The following is a 16,216-nucleotide window of genomic DNA, read 5'->3' on the forward strand; positions in this document are numbered from 1 at the left end:
CTTCTAAGTACACTTGCACAGTTTTTAACTCCTTCAATATCAAGCCAAATTTTTAGAACTCTGAAACACTTCAAAGAATCCCATTGATTCTAAGGCTATGTTCACACACATGGGGTTTTTCAGCGTATTTTGCTGCACATTTTTATGTACGGTAAATTTTCAGCTGCGTTTTGCAGTACCAGCAAAGTCTATGAGAAACCAGAATTCTCTGTTCACATATCTTGTTTTTTGTCTTTTTTTTGTTGCGTATTTTGTGCCTTGGTTGGGTTTTTGGAAAATAGAGCATGTCACTTCTTTCAGCATTTCTTCAGCTTTTTTTCACCCATAGGAAGTAATGGGTGGCGAAATAAAATGCTGAAAAAACGCACGTAAATTTTTTCAGTGTTTTTGATGGCAATATAGAATGGGGTTCTTTTTTTTCACAGACCTTTATGTACATGCATAAATAGAGACAAAAGGACAATGAAAAAACACTGAAAAAAAAAAGCAGCAAAACCTGCTGTTTTGACGCAGCTAATTTCCTGCCAGAGATTTTTTTTACTTCAGAAATCTGCAGCAAAATTAAACAAAACACAACATGTGGAACATAACCTAAGAGTTTTTTTCGTGACATATTGTACTTAATGATGGTGGTAAAAATTGTTGGCTATGACTTATTTGTGAAAATATCAGAAAATTGGAGAAAATTTTGAACTTTCCAAACTTTTAATTCTCATGCCATTAAACCAGGGGGTTATGTCACACAAAATAGTTAATAAATAACATTTACCACATATCTAGTTTGTCTACTTTACATCTGCATCATTTTTAAAAAAAAAAAAAAATAATAAAATTTTTGTTAGGAGGGTTAAAATTTGATCAGCAACAAAATTTACAAAACCATTTTTCTTAGGGACATCACATTTGAAGTGACTTTGGGGGGCTTATGAGACAATACCCAAAAGTGACACCTTTCAAAAAAAAAAAAAAAAAAAAAAGACACCCTCAAAACCACATCCAAGAAGTTTATTAACCCTTCAGTTGCTTCACAGGAATTAATGAATGCATTGTGGAGGGGAAACATGTACACATTTAAATTTTTTTTTTTTCCCCCCTCTTCAAAAAAATGTTACTTTAACTTTATTTTATTTATTTTCACAGTGGTAACATTAGAAAATGGACCCCAAATTTTGTTGTGCTATATCTTTTGAGTACGCAGATACCCTATGTGTGGGGAAAAATACTGTTTGGATGCATGGCAGGGCTCGGAAAGGAAGGAGTGACGTCTGGAACAGAGTTTTTGATGGAAAAATCTGAGGGTGTCAGGTCGTATTCGGAGAGCACCTGATGTGCCTGAACAAGGGAAACGCCCCACAAGTGACCCCATTTTGGAAACTATACCCCTCGTTTTATCTAGCTGTGTGGTGAGCACCTTGAACCCACAGGTGCTTTACAGAATTTTACAGCGTTGAACTGTGAAAATTAAATATATTTTTCCGACAAAAATGTTGTTGTTTTAGCCCCACATCTTCTCCTGAGATACTCCGTATGTGGTCAAAAACTAACTTTTGAGGCACAGTGCAAAGCTCAGAAGGAAAGAAGCGCCATATTGGAGATCAGATTTTGCTGGAATGATTTGACTGTGCCATGTCACATTGGCAGAGCCCCTGAGGTGCCAGAAAAGCAGAAACCTCCATAAGTTATCCCATTTTACAAACTACACTACAATGTATTCATCTAGGGGTGCAGTGATCATATTGACACCACAGGTGTGATACAGAATTTGACACCATTGGGCAGTGAAGAAAAAATAATTACATTTTTACCACCAAAATCTTGTTTTAGCCCCAGATTTTACATTTCATATGGGAAAATGGTTAAAAATTGCACCAAAATTTTTCACACAATTTCTGCTAAACGTAGAAATACCCCAAATGTGGCTGTACAGTACTGCTTAGCCACACGGCAAGACTCTGGAGGAATGGAGCACTATTTGCTTCCTGGAGCGCAGATTTTCCTAGAATAGTCCACATACAGAACCCCTAAATGCTAGGAGAACAGAATACCCCCCTCAAGTGACCGCAATTTGGAAATTATACCCTTTTGGGAGTTCATCTACAGGTGTAGTGATAATTTCACTCGATGGGTGTTTTTTTTAGAAACAAGCAGCAGTGAAAGTCGCAGAGTGAAAATTGAAAATCTGTCAGTGTAGTGCCGGTACGTTGTAGTGAACAGTACGTTGCAGTGCCCAGCACGTTGTTGTAGAGACATGCACAGGTAAATTAAGCGGGCTCTCATCGCTACGGAAATGCCAAACATGTGGGCGCTAAATATGGTTTAGGCACAATGTGGGGCTCAGAAGGGAGGGTGGGCATTTGGATTTGGGAGTGCAGAACTTGCTAAATTTCTTTTAGGGCTCTTTCACACGTCCTTTCCGGTACTGGAAAACCAGCGTGATGAATCAGGTTCACACGTGTCGGCGCCTAGTAATCAGCGGTACAGTTTGTGCTGTTCCCAAGAGCTGGGTGTTGAAGGCATCTGTCATCATTGTCCTCTACTGCTGCTGCGATCAGCACAAGCATGAGACAATGTTAAGAGTTGTATTCTGCCCCTGCTGTGTCCAGCAAGTGTAAAAATAAAGAAATTATATTCATCTTTACTTTTAATTCCCTGAAGCCAATGTCCACTGTAAAAACAAAAAAATAAAAATAAATAATAAATAACCATAATACTCATCTGTCCAACATATTGTCCCACAATTCTGCATCAGCATCTGCGGTAGCTTGAGGTGACCGCACACACTGAGGAGCAGAGGAGAATGCTTTGCTCCAGTGAACAGGCTGCTTTACTGCGTTGAGCTTACAAGGGACAATGGCTTCAAGGAATTAGATGTAAAAGGTGAGTATACTGATTTTATTTTCTTCTTATTTTTTCACTTGCTGGACACAGCAGGTGCAGAATACAACTCTCAACATTGCACCGTGCTTGCGCTGATCACAGCGCCAGCAGAGGACAATGATGAAACTTGCCGCCAGCAGCACCCGGCGCTTGGGAACAGAGCAAACTGTACCGCTGATTCCCAGGCATCGCTACGTGTCACACTGATGACACCATATGTCATCCCTGTCTCAGTGTCCACGTGTGGGGGACATTTTGCGGCCCGTGCTGTGGTTAAAAAACGGACATGTCCGCATATTTTGCCAATGGACACATGGTCCGTGAAAACACACTGACATGTGCGCAGACCCATTCATTTGAATGGGTCTACTTGTGTGTCTCTAGTACGTGTGAAAACTGTCACCACACATACTGGAAACACTTACATGTAAAAGAGCCCTTAGGTGGGGGGGTGGAGGAGGGGGAAGAGATGCCATAGGGCTTTTCCAGAGCCTTTGTGGTACCAGTAATGTGGAAGTCCCTTATATTTCTGTTAATAGACGACGGGCTTGAGTGGAGACTTGCTTTTTTTGTGGATTAAGATGAAGCTTTTATTAGGAAAATTTCACAACATTTGCGGTTTCCATCTAACTCTCCAAATGACATAATTCAAGCAACACGGCTAACTGGTCCATTCACAATAATGAGGCAGCAGAGTTACTCTGGATTCCATCTGGCCTCTGTTCAGTGTCGTCCTTTACATAAGTGCACAAAGCTGTGGCGGATCGCGCCTCTATGCACGCCTAAAAAGACAGATACCGGTGGACACCGTACAAAGTGACTCCTTCTGCCTCATTATAGGGAATCTTCAGTCGGCGGTTCCATCTGAATCACGGATTTCAGAGATTTACACAGAAATCAGCGTAGAGCGCAGGATAAATGTGTACCGACCCTTACTGCGATCTTTGGGAGACAGACAGAACAAATCAATAGCAGGTGAAGAATTGTTTATATTTTTTAATCCGGTCATTATATGATACAAGTCATTAGACGACTTTATTCTTTTGGTTGGTGCAATTACAGCGATATCAGATTTCTATAGTTTTTTTTGTGTTTGACTGCTGTCACAGACTAAAAGGCGCTTTTTTTTGGCAAAAACTAGTCTTTGTATCGCCATATTTTGAGAATTATAATTTTTACATATTTCTGCCGAAAGTCATGTGAGGGCTTTGCTTTTTGCACATAGTCAAAAGAGAACAAGAAGAGTGTATACAAATAATCAGGATTATATGTGCCCCCATCACCTTAACCCCTAAAGGACCGAGACACTTTGTAAGTTAATGACCAGGCCTCATTTTTTAAAATTGACCAGTCACTTTATGAGTTAACTCTGGAACGCTTCAACGGATCCCATAGATTCTGAGATTGTTTTTTCATGATATATTGTACTTCATGATCGTTGCAAACGTTTTTCGATAAGACTTGCGTTTATTTGCGTACATTTGCTCTGTGTTGAGCTCAGTGAGTGACAGGACACTGCTCATTGAGTGCAGCTCCGGGGCCAGCTCGATAGAGCGAGTAATTCTCCCAGGCGTGAGCGGTCAGATGGGTTACAGCGGGGAACATGTTCGGACAGGTGAGTATAAGGATTTTTTTATATCAAGACACAGCGGGAGCAGAATACTACTCATCATTGTACCTTGCTCGCGTTCATCGAAGCACCGGCAGGGAACAACAAGGGCAGCATTCAGCACCCGGCGCTTGGGATCACCGCTGATTCTGAGGCGCCGGTACGTGTGCTCCTGATGCTGCATACACAGTTGCCACACGGACATCTCTGGTACCGGAAATATCAGGACGTGCGAAAACGGCCTAACTCTGTACTCCAACTGGCCTCTGTTCAGCTGTGTAGTTTTTTTCAGAGGTTCACACCAGGGCTGTGGAGTCGGTAAGCCAAACCTCTGACTCCTCAATTTTCATGACCCCACGACTCCCTCATACATGGCTCATGTTTAAGTGATACATTTACTGTAGCACAGATTCATCATCTCAGTTAAAAGTCTAGACCCTTAGATGAGGAATGGGACAGACATTTAAAAGGACATTTCATAACTTTCCCAAATTCTTATGAAAAAAATATTCCCCACAAACTGCATTGAACTACTGTACCCAATTGATTATATATTTTAGGAGTTGGTGTCGGTCCATTTTATACCGACTCAGACTCCACAGCCTAATAAAAAGACTGACACCGTGGGATCACAGGCCAGACTGCGTCCACTGTGCCTCCATCTGCCTCATTACAGGGAATTTTCCGGCGGGGGTTCTGTCTGAATCACATATTTCAGAGATTTACACGGAAACCCCAGTGTAAACGCTTAGGACAGAGCGCAGGATAAATGTGAGCCGAGCCATACTGCGATCTTTGAGAGGCAGAATAAACAAATCAGCAGCAGGTGCCGAATTGGTTTTATTTTTTTTTTTTTTTACACGGTAGCTCGAGCAATTTACGTGATCAGAAAACTTTATTCTTTGGGTCGGTGCGATTACAGCGATACCAGATTTATATCGGATTTTTATGTTTTGCAGCTGTCACACACTAAAAAAAATATTTTACGTTTTCGCATTGCCATATGAGAACTATAGTTTTTCCATATTTCGGCCGACAGTTATTTAACCCCTTTACCCCCGAGGGTGGTTTGCACGTTAATGACCAGGCCAATTTTTACAAATCGGACCACTGTCACTTTATGAGGTAATTACTCTGGAACGCTTCAACGGATCCCCCTGATTCTGAGAATGTTTTTTCGTGACATATTGTACTTCATGATTGTGGTAAAATTTCTTCGATATCACTTGCGTTTATTTGTGAAAAAAAAACGGAAATTTGGCAAAAAATGTTGAAAAATTAGAATTTTTATGCCCTTAAATCAGAGAGACATTTCACACAAAATAGTTAATAAATAACATTTCCCACATGTCTACTTTACATCAGCACAATTTTGGAAACAATTTTTTTTCTTAGGGAGCTATAAGGGTTAAAAGTTGGAAAAATGAGAAATCGCTGGTCAACAAAATTTACAAACATTTTTTTAGGGATTACATCACATTTGAAGTCACTTTGAGAGGTCTTTATGACAGAAAATACCCAAAAGTGACACCATTCTAAAAACTGCACCCCTCAAGGTGCTCAAAACCACATTCAAGAACTTTATTAACCCTTCAGGTGCTTCACAGGAATTTTTGGAATGTGGAAGAAAAAAAATGAACATTTAAACTTTTTTCACAAAAATGTTACTTTAGACCCAATTTTTTTTTTATTTTTGCAGGGGTAACAAGAAAAAATGGACCCCAAAATTTGTTGTGCAATTTCCCCTGGGCACGCAGATACCCCATATGTGGGGAAAAAGCACTGTTTGGGCGCACGGCAGGGCTCAGAAGGGAAGGAGCGCCATTTGACTTTTGATTGTAAAATTTGCTTGAATAATTAGCGGACACCAGGTGCTTCACAAATTAATCCGTAAAAATGAAAGTATTTTTTTTTCCACTTTTTCATTTTTACGAATCAATTTGTGCAGCACCTGGGGGTTCCAAGTGCTCACTATGCATCTAGATAGGTGCCTTGGGGGGGGGGGGGGGTCTAGTTTCCAAAATGGGGTCACTTGTGGGGGAGCTCCAATGTTTAGGCACGCATGGGCTCTCCAAACGCAACATGGTTCCAATTTGTTAGCGGACACCATGTCGCGTTTGGAGAGCCCCTGTGTGCCTAAACCTTGGAGCTCCCCCACAAGTGACCCCATTTCGGAAACTAGACCCCTCAGGGAACTTAACTAGATGTGGGGTGAGCACTTTGAACCCCCAAGTGTTTTGCAAAGGTTTATGATGTAGAGCCGTGAAAAAAAATCTTTTTTTTTTTCCACAAAAACGCTTTTAGCCGAAATATTTTTATTTTCACGAGGGTACTATGAGAAATTGGACCCCAAAAGTGGTTGTGCAATTTCTCCTGAGTACGCTGATACCCCATGTGTTGGAGAAAGATCCTAGTTACTTACCGGTAACGGGATTTTACAGAGCCCATGACAGCACCACCTGAGAGAGGGTATCCGCCCACCAAGGACAGGAACCTACTGAATAAAAAGGCGGTACCTCTCCTCCGCATCAGTTTTTTGTTTCAGAGCATGAGAGGGCCTCCGAAGACAGGTTAATACATAACCACCACCTCAACATATGTACTAAACACCTTAAAAAAAGTGCACACCACAGTGATAAAGGGGAGGGAATTAATAGGGTGCTGTCATGGGCTCTGTAAAATCCCGTTACCGGCAAGTAACTAGGATCTTTTCCCCTTCTCCCATGACAGCACCACCTGAGAGATTTATAGAGATTAAATACCAGAGGGAGGGATCACCGCTTGCAACACCCTTCTACCAAAGGACAGATCAGTAGAAGAGGAAAGGTCAAGACGGTAATGTTTGTAAAATGTAGCAGGGGATGACCAAGTTGCCGCCTTACATATAATGTCGATGGGCACATCCGCCTTCTCAGCCCAGGAAGCAGCTACCGCTCTGGTGGAATGGGCCTTCAGGTTCTCAGGAACCGGCAGATTGCTAGAAGAGTAGGCTAAGGTAATAGTATCCCTGACCCATCTAGCTATGGTCCCCCTTGTAACCTTAAGTCCTTTCCTAGCCCCCTGAAAGGATATAAATAAAGCGTCACTCTTTCTCCAGGCTTTTGTCACTTCCAAATACTGGACTAACACCCTCCTAACATCTAAGGTGTGAAGCTTATATTCCTCAGAATCCCTAGGATTAGGATAGAAGGAAGGGAGAGTGATTACTTGCGTCCTATGGAACTTGGAGGCTACCTTTGGAAGATAGGCCGGGTCTGGTCTTAAGATTACTCTATCCATACATACTTGAGTGAATGGATGGTTAATGGATAGTGCGTGTAAGTCACTGACTCTACGAGCTGATGTCAGGGCCACCAATAGCGCAGTCTTTAAAGTTAAGATTTTTTCTGAAACCTTCTCTAAGGGCTCGAAGGGAGGTTTGGTTAATGCTTCCAGAACTAAATTAAGGTCCCAAGGAGGCATTCTTGGAACAGGAATAGGTCTGGATCTATGACAGGCTTTAATAAATCTAATGATCCATCTATTTGCTGCCAAGTCATAATTATACAGTGCCCCCAGAGCAGATACCTGTACCTTAAGAGTACTGGTGGCTAGTCCCATGTTTAACCCCTTCTGGAGGAATTCTAGTATGGCCTCAATAGGAACCCTCCCTTTGGCAGACTGACCCGAGGTAGACAAGAACTTAGCCCAGGTTCTACCATAGATTCTAGTTGTTATCGGCTTTCTACTTGCTAGAAGGGTAGTAACAAGATCTGGAGAAAACCCCCTTTGCGTCAATAGCGACCTCTCAAAATCCAAGCCGTCAAATGCAGGCCCGCTCTTTGGGGATGACAGACTGGGCCCTGCCTGAGGAGATCCGGGATGTCCGGAAGAACCCATGGATCTGCTTGGGACATTCTCTTCATCCAAGTGAACCATGGTCTCTTGGGCCAGAACGGGGCGATCAATATAACCCTCGCCCGTTCCTCTCGGATCTTCCTCAGGATAGTAGGGATCAGTACTAAAGGGGGAAAGGCATAAGCTAGAGTGAAATCCCACTGAATCTGCAGCGCGTCCACCGCAAACGCCCCCTCTTTTGGATTCAGGGAGCAAAAGGTTTCGGTCTTCCGATTGTGTCTGTTTGCAAACAGATCTATCTGGGGCTGTCCCCACCGATCCACAATCTGCTGAAAAACGGCTGGATTCAACTCCCACTCTCCTTGTTTCAAGATGTGACGACTCAAGAAATCGGCCTTTATGTTCTCTTCCCCTTTTATATGCAGTGCCGAGAGCGTAACCAGCCGACTCTCGGCAAACCTGAAGATCTGATCCGCTATTAACATCAGAGGGAGAGACCTGGTACCCCCCTGATGATTGATGTAGGCGACTGTTGATCTGTTGTCTGACATTATCCTGACGTGAGGACCCTGAAGAACAGAACTGAATTCTTTTAGCGCGTTTCTGGCTGCCAACAGCTCTTTCATGTTGGAAGAGAGGCTTGTCTCGCTGTCCGACCAGAGGCCTTGTACAGAACGATCCCTTAGGTGAGCTCCCCAACCTTCCGCACTTGCGTCTGTTGTAATTGTATCCGACACCTGGAAGGTCCAAGGAACCCCCAAAGATAGGTTGACCGGAGATGTCCACCAGTCCAGGGAGTTGATCACAACATCTGGAAGAGATATTTTCCCATTCAGGCGACCTTTGAGCCGCCTGTCCGCTGCCAGAATCTCCTGTTGAAGACATCTGGAATGGTGCTGGGCCCACTGAACCGCCGGAATGCAAGACGTCATTGTACCCAACAGAGACATTGCACTCCTCAGGGTGATGGTCGGATTGCTGACAATCTGAGATGTTAGGGATCTGATCTTCAGTTTCTTTTCCTCTGGCAGAAGACAGGTTTGGTTTTCCGAGTCCAGAATGAGACCCAGGAAAGACTGAACCCTCTTTGGTTCCAGCCTTGACTTCTCCAGATTTAACAGCCAACCTAGGCGTCTTAGACTGGCCATGACGTCCGCCAGGGCTAGAGCACAGAGTTGACTTGATCTGCCCACTACTAAGAAGTCGTCCAGATAAGGGATGACTAAAATATCTCTTTCCCTCAAGTGCGCTGTGGCCTCCAGAATGATTTTTGTGAAGACTCTCGGCGCCATGGAAATGCCAAAGGGAAGAGCTGCGAACTGAAAATGCCTTACGTGCCTGCCGAATTGTACAGCTACTCTTAGAAACTGTTGATGATCTGGCAAAATCGGGACGTGGTAGTAGGTGTCCTTCAGATCGAGGACGCACATAAAACAGTCCGGAAATAACATCTTTATGGCTGATTTTATTGTTTCCATCTTGAAAGGCCTGTAGATTAAATGGTCGTTCAGTCTCTTTAAGTTCGCAATGGTCCTGAAGGAGCCGTCCGGCTTCTTTATTAGGAAGAGGGTCGAATAGAATCCTCTTCCTTGCTCGGGTGCAGGTGTTTCCACCAGAACTCCTTTCCTGAGCAGAGAGAGAACTTCCTGCTGTAAGGCTATCTGTTCCACTAAACCTCTGGGGGCTGATATTTTGACAGTGTTCTTGGGCCTGCTCTTGAACTCTAGTGTGAGCCCCCTCCTGATTATCCCTAAGATCCAAGAATTGGATGAAATTTTCTTCCAGGCAGGCAGGAAGTGGGACAATCTTCCTCCCACCTGGGGGGAACTGTCACTTAGGGGCTTTCTTATTCTCGGAGGAGGGACCCCCAAACATGAAGCCTCTGCTATACGGCTTTCGGTCTTTCCAGCTACCTTGGTCTCTGGGAGCTTTACTGCGGCTGTATTTTCTCTTCCGAAAGGAACTGTTAAATAGGGAACCAGACACCGTGGGAAATCCATGTTTTTTGTCTGCGGCTTTATCTAGGATGTCATCTAGACCTTTGCCGAACAAGAAGTCCCCCTCACAAGGGATTGAGCACAGTTTAGACTTTGACTGCACATCTCCTGGCCAGCTCTTGAGCCATAGCGCCCTACGGGCTGCATTAGAGAGGTTTGCAGACCGGGCAGCCAGCCTAACTGAATCTGCCGATGCATCTGCCAGGAATGCAGCCGCTCCCTGCACAAGAGGAAGGTCTGATAGAATTTTCTCCCTGGACACATTCCCCCTGATCTGGTCTTCCAATTGTTGAAGCCAGATCATCATAGATCTAGCAGTGCAGGTCGCTGCTACTGCCGGTTTAAGGGCCCCTGCTGACGACTCCCAGGTTTGCTTAAGGAAGGACTCCGCTTTTTTATCCAGCGGGTCTTTTAAGGCTCCTAAATCCTCAAAGGGCAGAGTGGATTTTTTTGAAGATTTTGAAATGGCCACGTCAATCTTAGGGGTTTTGTCCCATTTAGCCGCATCCTCATCCTCAAAGGGGTACCTCAGCTTGGAGGATGACGGCAGCTGACCCTTCCTCTCCGGTTTCTTCCATTCCCTTTCTATCAGAGATTTAATCCTGTCATTGACCGGGAATGAGCGTCTCCTCCTTTGGTCTAAGCCCCCGAACATAACATCCTGGACTGTTCTGGGCACTTTGGTATCGGTAATACCCATAGTCCCTCTGACGGCTTTAACTAGTCTCTCAGTATTATCAACCGAAAAACAAGGTCTGCCCCCCCCATTATCATCCGAAGACTCCGATGACGATGAGGAGTGATTAGAGGAGGAAGGCAGTTCTCTCGTAAAACGTGACTCCACTGATTCCTCTGATTCTGAAGAAACTAGTTTTCGCTTCTTCTTTTTGAGTGAGGTTAAGCCTCTTAAAGACTCTCTGACCTCTGTCTGGATTAGATCCTTTAATTCTAAAGAAAACCTGGGGGACTCCTCTGCAATGGTTTTCTGAATACAGTCTGAGCATAGGTTTTTGGCATAGGAGGTGGGAAGACCGATTTTGCATAAAGCACACTCCCTGTTTTTATTTTTAGCACTACACTTCTTCGCCTCCTGCCCCAAGAAATAAAAGGAGAAGAAGGAGGAAAAGAGAGAGAGAGAGAAGAGCACATTATTCAAGGTGAGACTTTCACGAAGATCACTCACCACACTGCCGTTCAGACTAGGGTACCGGAGGCGGTGGTTGCCGTTCACATGAGGGCTCCCATCTGGCGGAGGTGGACTGACGAAGTCTTTTCTGACCAGTCTTGCCGGAACTCGTACGCCCCTCACTGCTGTGACTTTGTCGATGGGAAGATTCCCGTTCCATTTGTTTGAGCTGCTTGCGCTGCTTTGATGGCTGTGGCTGCTGCTGTACTTCCTGTGGCGGTGACAGCTGCTGCCCAGGTGACTGCGGTTCCTCATTCATCATGGCGGGGATGCAGACACCGCCATCCTGATTGCTCCCCATCCTTAAAAGCAGTAGGGCTCCACCTCCTTTAGGCTCCTCCCCTTCCGGCAGCGTGCTCATCTCTCTTTTTCCTTTTTTTTTTTTTTAATTTTAGCCAGCTGGCGCGCTACCCGCAGATCCACCTGCCTCTGCGCGTGCGCAGCCCAGCGGCACCCGGCGCGCTTGCAGCGGGATGACAGCTTCCCACCCGCGCATGCGCAGACCCGGTTTCCGGCGCACTCCGTGATAGGGCGCGTCAGCACCCCGCGCGTGCGCAGCCCGGACTTCCGGCGCGCTCCGTCAGAGGGTGCGACGCGACCCCCACGTGCGCAGCCCGGAAGACCTGCCGGCCGGCGCGCTCAGTTCATCTTTGCGAGGCGCAGACCCGGCCGCAGGCCCCGGCGCACGCGGGGAGGCATCCGAAGGAAAACAGCACCTCCTCCCCACACGCAGACCCGGGCAGCAGCCAGACGGGCTGGGAACAGGGACCATCTGCTGCTTCCACGGCCTCCAGGCCGCACCGTCCATAATCCAGGTACGTGAGGTACCACCTGGTGAGGCTCCCATCAGGGACAGGAACCAAAAACTGATGCGGGGGAGAGGTACCGCCTTTTTATTCAGTAGGTTCCTGTCCTTTGTGGGCGGATACCCTCTCTCAGGTGGTGCTGTCATGGGAGAAGGGGAAAAACTACTGTTTGGGCGCATGTCAGGGCTCGGAAGGGAAGGAGTGACGCTTTGGAATGCAGACTTTGATGGAATGGTCTGCGGGCGTCATGTCACGTTCTCAGAGCCCCTGATGTGCCTAAACAGTGGAAATGCCCAACAAGTGCCCCCTTTTTGGAACGGATACCTGATTTGTCAATTTTATAATGTAGTGTTATACGCCAGTTTTGTAGGACAACCTGACAAACACTAAGTCAGCTGAAGTATGACAACCTGACGAACACTACGTCAGCTGTGTAGTGTTTGTCAGGTTGTCATATGTCAGAAATTAATTCAATATTTCAAGGAAGTATGGTACCTTTTGAAGCAGTCTTTCATGCAGATGCCAGGTTTGTCGGGGCAGGTGTCACATTGGTAAACGGTGTCCTTGCGTATTCCCCTTCGGTAACACACTCGGCACTTCTTTTGTGACTTCCCTCACAGCGGAAAAAAAGGTATCTGGCCCGGTACAATTCGAGGTCCTTCAGTTCCAGAAGTAGTGGGGCCCGCTCCGCCACCAATGCCAAATACCAGGGCCTTGATAACTGTCTCCTGAAAGTGAAGATACGACGCAGAAGTCTGGCCTGCACATTTTGACAGAAGTAAAGCGTTGTGCATTGCCATCTGAACAATGTGCACGGCCAGCTTCTTATACCATACCTTGGCCTTTCTCAAAGCACTGTATGGCTGGAGGACTTGATCGGAGAGATCAACTCCCCCCATGTACTTGTTGTACCCCACTATACAGTCTGGTTTGGCGACCTGTGTTGTGGAACCTCTTACAGTGCTGAGAGTGCTGCCATCACCATGTATGGTGGTCAAGAGAAGGACATCCCTCTTGTCCTTGTACTTGACCACCAACAGGTGGTCGCTACATTGGGCTCTGCTCTCACCCCTTCTGAGCAGCTGCCCAATTAACATCTTTGGGAGGCCTTTCTGATTTTTGCGGACAGTACCGCAAGCTGCGGTATGTCGCGCAGAGAGGGACTTGAAGAGCAGGATACTTGTATAAAAGTTATCCACGTACAGGTGATAACCTTTATCCAGCAGTGGGTGCACCAAGTCCCACACAATTTTCCCACTCACTCCCAGAACAGGGGGGCATTCAGGGGGTTCAATCCGGGAGTCCTTCCCTTCATAAACTCTTAACTTGTGAGTGTACCCAGAGGTACTCTCACAAAGTTTATACAGCTTGATCCCGTACCTGGACCTTTTACTGGGCAGGTACTGCCGGAATCCAAGCAGCTCCTTAAAAGAAATTAAGGACTCATCCACGCAGATGTCCCTTTGGGGCATGTACACTTCACCAAACTTGTTGTTGAAGTGCTCGATGACAGGCCGAACTTTGAAAAGACAATCAAAGTTTGGGTCATCGCGTGCAGGACACCTTGCATTATCTTGGTAATGCAAGAACTTGTGGATGGCCTCAAAACGTGTCCGGGTCATGACCATTCGGAACACTGGAGTGTTATACAAGACGTCAACACTCCAGTATTGCCAAACCTCTGTTTTTTTCTGGATCCCCATATGAAGGACCTGGCCCCAAAACTTCATCATTTCTTCTGCGTCTACAGGAGACCAGTTAGAAAATGATGAAGAGGGGTTTTGTTCCAAAAATTGATGAGCATACAAATTAGTTTGGCCCACCATGAGGTTTATAAAATCCTCAGAGAAAAAGACTTTGAAAAAGTCTATTTCTGTGAGGCCGGTGGTGTCAAACTTGATTCCTGATTCCGCCACGAAATTAGGAATCAGTGGCTCAAAATTTTCGGGGTGCAAGGTATGCATGGGATCAGTAGTGGGGGGCGCTGGAACATCTTCTCTCCTGCGACAACTGCGGGGCGGTCCAGCAGCACCTGAGGAGGAAGAGGAGGAAGAAGAGGAGGAAGAGGAGAACGATGAGGCGTCGGAGAAGTAAAGAAATGTGGGATCCTCGGCCTCGCTGTCAGTCTCAGTGTCGGAGGCAACAATAGCGTATGCCTCCTCCGCTGAATAGCGAGTTTGGGAGGAGGACTTTTTGTCTCTCGTGTATGTGGTGTGTGTGTGTGTGTGTGTGTGTGTGTGTGTGAACTTTTTTTTTCTGAAAAAAAAAAGAGAAAAATAAGGAACTACCGTAGGTGGTGCGAGCACGAGTGCGGATCGGTGAACTGTGTCACCAATCAACTCTCGGCAGCTGCTGGGTGTGTGCGCGGATGTGGTGAAAAGGTGGGGTGGGGGGGGGGGGGATTGACAGGGACAAGAAAAAGTCCTGAAAAGCAGCAAGCACGGACGTTGATCAGTGACGTAGACACTGCTCAGCGCTCGGCCGCTGCAGGACGCACGAAAAAAAAAAAAACTGGGGGGTGGGGGGTGGATGAGGGGAGAGCAGAGATGGACTTACCAAAGTCTTCTCTGTTCTTCTTTCAGCAGGATCAGCAGCAGGTTCTGGAAGAGGCTCTGGAGCAGGATCCGCAGTAGTGGGATAAGGAGCTGAAGACCCAGGACCCGGGAGACCGCAGCAGGACGCCGGAGCAGGAGATCCAGGACCCTGAAGACCGCAGCAGGAGATCCAGGACCCTGAAGACCGCAGCAGGAGATCCAGGACCCTGAAGACCGCAGCAGGAGATCCAGGACCCTGAAGACCGCAGCAGGAGATCCAGGACCCTGAAGACCGCAGCAGGACGCCGGAGCAGGAGATCCAGGACCCTGGAGACCGCAGCAGGATGCCGGAGCAGCAGCAGCGACTCGAGCAGGTAGGAGAAAGGTCTTGTAGTGTAAGTGAAGATTCTGTGGCACTACAAGGCCCAGCACAGCACAGATCAGACGTGACCGCTCTGTAGAAACGGTCACAGGGGGGGGTGACAGGGTGGTGACAGGCCAGTCACAGGCCGGTCAGGTACTCTGATTGGTGTGATCAATGATGACAATCAGAGATGGCTGGGGCCTGGGCACGCACCACAGGGGGTCACAGGGAGGTGACAGGCAGGTCACAAGCCGGTCACCGCCCTGTGACCACCCTGTCACCTGTGTTCAGGTACTCTGATGACATCGATCGCTCCAATCAGAGCTGGCTGGGGGATATATTACATCAAAGGGGGTCATGGGGAGGTGACAGGCAGGTCACAAGCCGGTCACTGCCCCCCTGACCGCCCTTTTACCGCGAGGTCCCGCTGTGATCGGTGCGATCGATTTGATCGGCGATCGCACCGATCCTAGCAGTTTGGGGAGAGGGCTGGGGTTACTAGGCAACAGCCTAGGATCGGTGCTCTTAGGATTGCCGGAATCTGATTGCCGGAAACAGTGAGAAATGCTGTGATTGGCTGTTCAGAATTGAACAGCCAATCACAGCGATCGTGGGTGTGAAGGGGCGGCGACACCCCCCGAGATGCCGGCTCCATCTACCCTAAGGTAAGATGGCACCGGAATTTTAATGCCTTCACCTTGACTTCGGTCGCGGTGCCGCATTAAAGATAGGGCGTATAAATACGTATCTGGTCCATAAGGCCCAGGGCACAGATAAGTATTAATATGCCCTATGTCGTAAAGGGGTTAAGGACAAGTTCACAATTTGTTGGTACCATTTTCGGGCATGTGACATTTGTTTGATCGATTTCTATTCCGATTTTTGGGAGATAGAATAAACAAACCAACAATTCAGGAAATATTTTTTATTTTATGCCGTTCCACGTGTGGTCAAATTAATAAGGCAGCTTTATTCTTATCAGTACGTTTAAAGCGATACTACATTT

General features: G+C 46.5%; 2 protein-coding genes across 7 annotated transcripts in view; both read right to left on the reverse strand.

Annotated features, from left to right (window-relative positions):
• Window positions 1-16,216, reverse strand: part of ZDHHC14 (zDHHC palmitoyltransferase 14) — a 184,716-nt gene that overhangs the window by 146,167 nt on the left and 22,333 nt on the right. The gene's annotated exons all lie outside the window — the stretch shown is intronic.
• On the reverse strand, window positions 2,571-12,364 carry LOC141257857 (uncharacterized). The gene is made up of 4 exons (XM_073672866.1): window positions 11,529-12,364; window positions 10,258-11,410; window positions 4,556-4,693; window positions 2,571-2,665 (listed from the first exon to the last, which is right to left on the reverse strand). Exons 1-4 carry the CDS (start codon window positions 11,865-11,867, stop codon window positions 2,571-2,573), a joined length of 1,725 nt encoding a protein of 574 aa, XP_073528967.1. The 5' UTR covers window positions 11,868-12,364.

This window comes from Phyllobates terribilis, unplaced genomic scaffold (genome assembly GCF_046119375.1).
Source record: "Phyllobates terribilis strain yellow unplaced genomic scaffold, ASM4611937v1 Scaffold_3__8_contigs__length_932513732, whole genome shotgun sequence".
Lineage (NCBI taxonomy): Eukaryota > Metazoa > Chordata > Amphibia > Anura > Dendrobatidae > Phyllobates > Phyllobates terribilis.